Raw genomic sequence first — 9,025 nt, 5'->3', positions numbered from 1 at the left:
CCGGGCTTTAAACGGGCCAGGCCGAGCACTGACAGCCCGCCCCCGAGACCTGAGCTCCGGACTACCCGAGTAGCTCGAGCGATAGGATTACCCAGGGCACCCGAGGACTCGGTAGTGCTCGGGGTCCTTAAAAGCGGACCGAACACCACGACCACCACGAAGGGCTTCGGTCGGACGTTATCGCAAGCACGCTACTCTTTTCTGCAGACCGTTCTGTCGTTCTGGGAAAAAGTAGTCACGCGGCAGGGTTTTGCGTGCGAGGAGGCCACCTCGCCGAACAGATTAAACCGCGAGAGCCCCCGAGAGTGACTCGAGGACATAAATTTACTTAAAGCAGACTTGTCTGAATATAACCACTCACCGGACAGCTGTCGGCCTTCCGGCTCATCGATCCAGGAGGGATGTGCTTCCGAGCTCGGGTGCCCGGGGACTCGATTCTTTTAACGGAGCGCCCGAGTGCCCAGAGGCATATGAGGCTCCTAGGGTCGGGTGATCTCGACCACCCATGCCTAAGTGGTAGGACCGCCCGAGGACCCTGGAGCCGACCAGAGACCGGGGCATTGAAGCCCTCGCGGCCGAGCTGCTCGTGATCGCCAGCCTGTGACTTAAGAGAAAAAATAGGATTTCTTTGTCTGGTGCGCTCTGTCAGTGCGGTACTTGCTATAGACTGCTCTCGTTTTCGACCCGAGACCTCTCGAATACCCAAATCGGCGGACAAGAGCGGTCAGAGGCATAACCCAGAGGTCCTATGGTTTGGTGGTGCCCGGGTATGACAGACCAGACCGAGCACCGACAGCCCGCTCCGGGGGCCCGAGCTCCGGACTACTCGAGCAGCTCGAGCGATGGGATTACCCGGAGCACCCCGAAACTCGGTAGTGCCCGGGGGCCTGTCACGACACCGAACACCACAGCCTACCATGGCGGACGTTAGTCAGTAGCGACAGCTCACATGCATACCGATCGGGATTCTTTTGTCAGCGGGGAAAAAAGAGAGAGAGCGGATTTTTTCTCGCACAACCGAGCTCCTCACCAGACAGATTAAACATACGGAATCCAGAAAAAGTATTTTGACATAGCGATTGCTTATTGAAATACTTAATGTGCAATATTTACAAGGTTGGGCGACAACGACTTACCCCCTACCTGGCGCGCCAGCTGTCGGAGGGTGAACTCCTGTCGCAGGGATCCCGAGAGACCCCTTTTTAGAGATTCGGCCGGGGGGATGATCCTGGAAAAGCTTGTTTGGGAAATAAGCAGGAACGGAAACAAATGCGATGGCTGGCGGGAGATGATTGCCCTAATGCGAGGAAAAGATGGGTGCACCGGGGTTTAGACAGGTTCGGGCCGCACGGAGGCGTAACACCCTACTCCTGTGTGAGCGCTATATTTATCCTTGAAGGGAATTCTTCAAGGATGTATCTGGTTCTAAGGGGAGAGCCGTTTACAAAGAGCTTGAGGCTCTCGTGTTCTAGCTTGGCTTGAGCTGGTTCGAGCGTCTGCGTCCTCTTCTTCACACACTTTCGGTTCCTTCGGTCTTGTTCGTCGGGGGGTCCTCTCTTTTTTAGTGTTCTCCATCCTTTCCTTTTATAGGCGCGCCGACCTCAACATATCCTGAATGGGAAAGAGGGGATGCGAATGCCAAGGTGCCACGGAGAAAGGCGTAATCATTTCATCTCGACGAAGTGACAGGGGCGGTGGAGAAATGTGGCGCGCATCCGACCACCCGCCACTGTGGAAGCCCTCGGGTGCCATAAAGGGGGCCCATCGGGCAGCCTCAGATGTGTCCGGGGCGCCCACCCTGTCTTGTTCTTCCGCCATGGCAGGGTGGCAGACGGAGCACTTCGATCTTGGCAACGTTATCCCGAGGCACCCGGATGAAACGGGACGGGACCCGTGCATTTAATGGACCCACGCCCCCCCTCCTGCCAGTACATGGTAGGGTCTGACACTGGGGCGTGGGCAGCTGAGAATGTCAGGATGTCAGGATGTCAGGCCGCGCGTGCCTATTAAATACGGCATTGGGCCTTTGACTGGATGACACCCTGACGACGGGACCCTTCGGGTCGTCGAATGATCTTGCGCGAACCTTCGGGGAACCGAGTCCTCGGGGGCTGCCACGTGCAGCCCCGAGCACTTGAGTGAGACCTTCGGGGAACCGAGTCCTCGGGGGCTGCCACGTGCAGCCCCGAGCACTCTCTCCCGAGCACTTCGGTGGGACCTTCGGGGCACCGAGTCCTCGGAGGCTGCCACGTGCAGCCCCGAGCACTCTCTCCCGAGCACTTCGGTGGGACCTTCGGGGCACCGAGTCCTCGGGGGCTGCCACGTGCAGCCCCGAGCACTCTCTCACAAGCACTTTGGTGGGACCTTCGGGGCACCGAGTCCTCGGGGGCTACCACGTGCAGCCCCGAGCACTCTCTCCCGAGCACTTTGGTGGGACCTTCGGGGCACCGAGTGCTCGGGGGCTGCCACGTGCAGCCCCGAGCACTCTCTCCCGAGCACTTCGGTGGGACCTTCGGGGCACCGAGTCCTCGGGGGCTGCCACGTGCAGCCCCGAGTACTCTCTCCCGAGCACTTCCTTCTTGGTATTTGGGCTCTGCGGATCATCGGGGAACTAGGGTGCTCGGGAACCAGAGGCGGCGGCCCCGAGCACCTTCTCCCGGGACTTAGCTTCTTCTTACCTTGCAGGGTGGTGACATGTGGTGGATGGCCGGCCTGGTCTCGGGACTTAGGGACCCCTGGTTCTGAATACACCGACAAATTCCAAAAAACTATTTGTTTCCTGTTCCAATCTAGATCGGCCGGAAACTATCTGAGCCGTTTTCACCTCTAGTGATTGGTTGCTCGCACGAATGCATCCCGACTCGGTAGATGTGTGTAATCTCAGAGAGAAGCGAGTTTAGTTAACCGCATATACTATTCGAGTCTGGTTTAGCAAATGCAAATGAACGCCCATAGCTTGGCCCATGATTCGAGCTTCTCTCTACAACATGACCCGGCGGATGCAGGCTGCTGCATCCACTCGTAGGAGGGTCCACTTGTCAGTGTCATAAATCATCTTTATGTAAGCAACCAATCAGAATCTCAGCTCTTGCATCCGCTTATGCGACTTCAGATTCAATCAACCAAACAGAAACTTAACTTTGACTGTCAGACAAATACAATGAACCAAATACTCTTCTTTTCAACCAATATGACTCCGCTCAGCTTACTTCCCCTCAGCTTGCGTATACAATTCATGCGGGTAACCAATCACACCCATAATACCTGTCGACAATTAGTAAAGTTGATTATACAAATACTCATTTGAAATATCTAGTCATCAACAATACGTATTGAAAAGGATGACACAAAATTTTATACATATTTAAACCTCCCTTAAAATAATAGCTCTACGTCAGGTTTCATCTTGATTATTCTCATGAAAAGACAATTGCAATAAGTTATGTTTTAAATCCTAAAACCTTTGTCAGATACATCTAATCGTGACTGAGTTATTTCTGTTTCTATCTGACTATACTTACTTTATACTGCCTGTTCGACTTCTGGCTTTGTTTGATTTGACAGTTGATAATCTAACTTGGAGTCAATTGTTTTTGCACATACCCTTCCCTTTTTTATATAGTCAGATTGATAATATACATTATATTTTGAGTCTTCAAATATAACATTCTCATATTATATTATTTTTAAAATATTTAGAAAACTCCTTTACGATCATTTTAATGTAGAACACGATAAAGTACGTGGAAGTTCCCGAATCCGCCGGGACTCGTGTTGTGGCCATAGCACGGCGGTTGCTTTGCCGTGCGTCGGTGTTGCTCTCGCGGTCTGACGCAGTGCGGGGGCGCGCCTGACCCCGCTGTCACTACCGCGCGGCGGCAAAGCAGCCTGCAGCGCCCACGCCTTGTACAGCGTACCGTTCACGAGCCACCACCGGCCCTCCCCCGCAAAGGTGTGGCTGGCGAGGCACCACGACGCGCGCGAGGACGAGGCGCTGGGTGCCATGTGCGCTGCCTCCCGCGCGCCGTGGCCGCCGCGAGCCTCAGCTGCGCGTCGGCGTTGGCCCCCGCCCGGGCGCTGTCTAACGAATACTATATCCGGTGCTCACCGGCCGGCACGGCCAGCTCGTGACAGGCTGACAGCAACGCCGCACCGTCGCGGGGATATGAATTTTCGAAGGCTTGGCGCGTTGCGGCGGGGCGGTGGGCCACGAGACAGGCCGCACGTTGGCCGGTCGCGTCGGGCACGTGCGCGCAACCGTTGTTCGGTCACTGCATTATGATAGGCCAGGCAGGCCTCCAAGCAGATTGGCCAGGAACTGCGTTCGGAGTTCCTATTTATTTGAGTGCGATATCGCTAGTGCTAGGTACTTAACCTTGTTTTATTTCTACTAACTTAGTATTCGTATATTACATATTAAATATGGTAATATTAAGTACAAATTTAAGATATAGAGATGTAGATATGTTGTGAGAGCATCGCCGAATAAATACGTCAGGAGCAATATCGTAGTTTGATTTTAGATAATATCCTAAAAAAGAGGAGATTATTCGTTAATTTTTCTCCTAATTTATTTATTTATTTTTATTAGTAAAATAGATCTCATATCTGATAATGAGACGGGAAGGCTGGAGGACGAGTGTGGATAATAAAATTGAGTAAATTATTTAAATTTTAGATATTTTTATTAGATGGAGGAGAGTACGAGAATGATGACATAAAACCAACTCGTATTTTATTCGGTAGATGTTTGGTGAGACTGATCCTTTGGGTGGCCTTAAGCTGTGTAAGTTGAAGCTCCTTCACAATATGGCCTTAGTAGGTTAAAAAATATATAGTGATTATTTTGATCGTTCAGAAATGACGCAGAGAACTCTTCCGAGTCACGAAGACAATCTGACGATCTTGATCATCTCTTCATCATGATTTTAACAGCTAAAAGCGTTACTGGCGCCCTTTTTCTTGTAAGAATGAGATTTGTGAACTTCAGTCTAAGCATAAGTTGTGTCAGTCTTATTCTCCTTTCAAGTTTATTAATCAGATAGCTACCTGGATACATTGTATCTTAGAGCCAGGTGATGTGCTGCTGCAGACGCGCAGGTGCATGAATCTAAGCCATATCCATGCGGGCCTATATAATGTGCCGGGAACCAAGCAATGCCCAACGCATTCTTTTCTGGCGGCGCATCACCACACAGTCACACACCATTATCGCTCCAGATAAGTGATCGGCGGAGCGCTCCAGATAAGTGATCGGCGGATGGCTCCGCCGATCTCTGCCGATGCCGCCACAGTGGAGGCTGCCTCGGTCCTCGTCGCCGCCACCCCGGTCATCACACCAAATGAAATGGTTTGTAAGGACGCGCCGGCGCCGGCCGTCTCTGTTGTTTCCAAGCAGGCCGTTCGGCCGGTCGGCGCGTCGGCGGTTAGAGACCTCAAGCTCTCGGTCTCCGACATGCCGATGCTGTCGTGCCACTACATCCAAAAGGGCCTCTTCTTCCCGCCTCCCGGCGTGCCGATGGCCTCACTTGTGTCATCACTCGTGGCGTCGCTCTCCCGCGCGCTTGACGTCTTCCCTGCCCTCGCCGGCAGGCTTGTTACGCTCCACGACGACAGCATCGTGATCCGGTACGACGACACGGCCGTCGAGTTCTACCAAGCGGTCGCGCCTGCTCTGTCGCTCGTCGACTTCCTGGTGCCCGACGCCGACGTGCCAACCACGCTCACGAACGGCCTGTTCCCCATGGACCGAACGGTGAGCTACGACGGCCACAGCCGCCCGCTCACATCCTTCCAGTTGACCGTGCTCGGCGACGGCGCCGTGTTTGTCGGCTTCGTAGCCAATCACGCCGTCGTGGATGGCACCTCCTTTTGGCACTTCTTCAACACGTGGGCGGGGCTGTGCCGCGGCGCGCCAGTCCGGGAGCCCGACTTCCGCCGCAACTTCTTTGGCGACTCCACCGCCGTCCTCCGGTTCCCCGGTGGCGTGGGCCCGACCGTGACGTTCGACGCCGACGCGCCCCTCCGCGAGCGAATCCTTCACTTCAGTGCTCTCGCTATTCGCGAGCTGAAGGCAACGGCCAACCGCTGGAAAAGAACAGGTCAAGACGCCGAGGTTAACGGCAAGCTCGTGCATGACTCCAAGGTTCAGGGAGATCGAGGTGAGATCTCGTCATTCCAATCGCTGTGCGCGCACATATGGAGGGCCGTGACGCGCTCGAGGCGGCTGTTGGCTGCCGACTCGACAACGACGTTCCGCATGGCGGTGAACTGCCGCCACCGCCTGCGCCCGGCGATCTCCCCGCTCTACTTCGGCAACGCCATCCAGAGCATAGCGACGACGGCGACTGTGTCCGAACTGGCGTCCAACGACCTGAGCTGGGCGGCGGCCAGGCTGCACGCGACAGTGGTGGCGCACGAGGATGGCGCGATCCGGCGCGCCGCAGCGGAGTGGGAGGCGGCGCCCCGGTGCTTTCCACTGGGCAACCCCGACGGCGCGGCGCTGACGATGGGGAGCTCGCCCCGGTTCCCGATGTACGACGGGAACGACTTCGGGTGGGGCCGCGCGCTCGCCGTACGGAGCGGCCGCGCGAACAAGTTCGACGGCAAGATGTCGGCGTTCCCCGGGCAGGCTGGGGACGGCAGCGTCGACGTCGAGGTGTGCCTCTCGCCGGACACCATGGCTTGCCTCCTCCGGGACGACGAGTTCTTGCAGAACGTGTCCTCCCCTTCACCGTGACAGAGCGAAGCATCTGATGTGTGGCATGTTGCTGCGCCCCGGCGCAGCGCCAGTTATCGGGTTTGTACGCCAGCAGGAAAAAAGGCAATGGGATCTCGGTTTTGCTATTTAAGGGCACCTTTGGTTTAAAACTAATTTTGTCACATATTTTGCCTAAGCTGTCTAAGGTTAGTAATGTCACAACCTTAGACAAAGTTCGGTAAAAAATTACGGTTTAGGACAAGTGGACCAACATGCTAAGAAAATAGCTAGATAGACTAAGTTATGACAACAGCCAAACACTAACTATTAAATTGTGACTGTCTAAGGTTAGTCAGGGCAAACTTATCATTGCGATAAAAAATGCCCTAAGTTAGGTGATTTGTCCTCATCCATATGTCATGCAATATCGTAGAATCAATATATAGTGAAAATTTGCCATAGAACACGTCTAGTAAGCTACCGCATACTACAACTATGGCGGTTAACACTACCGGTTTTAAAATTTTACTGACCCGCCGATAAGGTTGGTGGGTCTAATTACCGATGAATATCGTCCAATTTTCAGATGAAAACTTCGAAATGAATTTCATATAATTTAAGTGGCATACAAAATAAATAACAATCCGTAGTGGTGAGGTTATGCAAGTGAATAAGGTTGTGAGGTCGATTCTCTACCCACGCCGTGTTGAGTACTTTAATGGTAGGTCCACAATGCGGGACCTTAGGTTGTGGGAGTAAGAGCAACTCCAAGGGGTTGGCTATCTGGCCTGGCATCGCCAGATTTGGCAAGTTGGAACAAAAACACAACTCCAATCAACTCGTTATTGCCGTTGTCATTTTTGCCCCCTCACTCACCACATCTAGAGAGCGGGTGGGAGGCTCGCTATCACGATAGAACGGATGATGACAGTGGATCCGTTATAAACAGTACTCGGGAGCTCTAATTTTTCTTTTCATCTTCTCTATTTCAATAGTGGTCTTCTGTTGCTCTAAAAATTCTAAAAAATTTTTTACGTGTTCTACAATCCATGTGCAACCTATTTTAATTAGATTCACCTAAAAATCCTATGTACAATTTAAACTAAAATTCTCCAAATAAAGGCTATTTTTGTTACTTCTAACCATTGTTAGTGCCTCAAATAAATACCTAAAAATCTATAAAATTAACTAATATTTTTTCTTATGTGATGGAATAATTTCTAAAATTATTTTTAGTCCTAGGTTATTTGTTGAAAAAATGAGTTCCTTTGTAATACTCTATTTATATGCATTTTTATCATTTCATGTGATATTATTCTTTTAATTCAATTTGAATTCAATCAAAATTCAAACATATACAAAATTTAACCATTATAAATATTTTTCATTTATATGTGTCTACGTATTAAGTAAAGGAGTATCCTAGCTAAACAGACTCCGCAGGGGACCTAGCAAGTAGAGGAGCATACTACACAAGGTCTGGTCAATCGTATGATCAGGGTGCGGTCATAGCGACCAGTCTAACACCAGCACAACCAGTCTCCCTACACCATCGCATATAGCAGCGATCAGCCCCACTGTTCGCGGGGCCAGATTTGATGCAACCTATTCAAAATGCTTTTTCTGATAAACCACTCGAGTGTTTTCTTTCCCAGACGCCTGCATTAGTGGACAAAGTCATGGACAGTGCAGTTAGGTATTATCCCGTCCTGTAGCATTAAATGCTGCGAGATAGAACTTTGCTGGCCAGCACGGTGGCACACAACGAATGGGACGTTATTGGTAGCCCGACCAGGCAAGTGGACGGGGTCGGCGGAGAAAGGCATTGTCCCATACCGTAGCATTAAATGTTGTGGGATAGAACTTTGCTGGCCGGCACACTGGCGGACTACGGATGGGATGTCATCAGCAGCCAGACCAGGTAAGTGGATGGAGTCGACACAAAAAGACCTTATTCTGCCCCGTAGAATTAATTGTTACGGGGCAGAACTTTGCAGGCCAACACAACGACGCATGGCACAAGTTGCATGGGACCCTCAAAGCAAGTGGGCATGCCTGGTCCTCTGTAATAATGGTTTGGGTTAGATATTAGGATAAGCAAAGGTCTTTTATTTGGACCTATATTTAAGTTCTCCTCCCTGCTATATATAAGGGGATGAGGAGGAGGAGGAAGAGGCCCCGAAAAAAGATATCATCTGTAATTCAACTGAGATCCTTCATAACACAAACAGGACATAGGGCTATTATCCTCCGGGAGTCCCGAACCTGCATAACTCCTTGTGTCCCCTACTTCTTCGAACATACACACACATCCGATTCCTAAAA

At 51.6% G+C, this 9,025-nt stretch overlaps 1 protein-coding gene across 1 annotated transcript; it reads left to right on the top strand.

The window, feature by feature from the left end:
• The first annotated feature begins 5,142 nt into the window (after positions 1–5,142).
• Positions 5,143–6,851, top strand: LOC133928984 (uncharacterized acetyltransferase At3g50280-like). The gene has a single exon (XM_062375543.1). It carries the CDS (start codon positions 5,261–5,263, stop codon positions 6,737–6,739), a length of 1,479 nt encoding a protein of 492 aa, XP_062231527.1. The 5' UTR covers positions 5,143–5,260; the 3' UTR covers positions 6,740–6,851.
• Positions 6,852–9,025: the final 2,174 nt, after the last annotated feature.

The sequence above is a fragment of the Phragmites australis genome, chromosome 9 (assembly GCF_958298935.1).
Source record: "Phragmites australis chromosome 9, lpPhrAust1.1, whole genome shotgun sequence".
In the NCBI taxonomy this organism is placed as follows: Eukaryota; Viridiplantae; Streptophyta; class Magnoliopsida; order Poales; family Poaceae; genus Phragmites; species Phragmites australis.
This window is presented reverse-complemented; position numbering and strand designations above follow the sequence as displayed.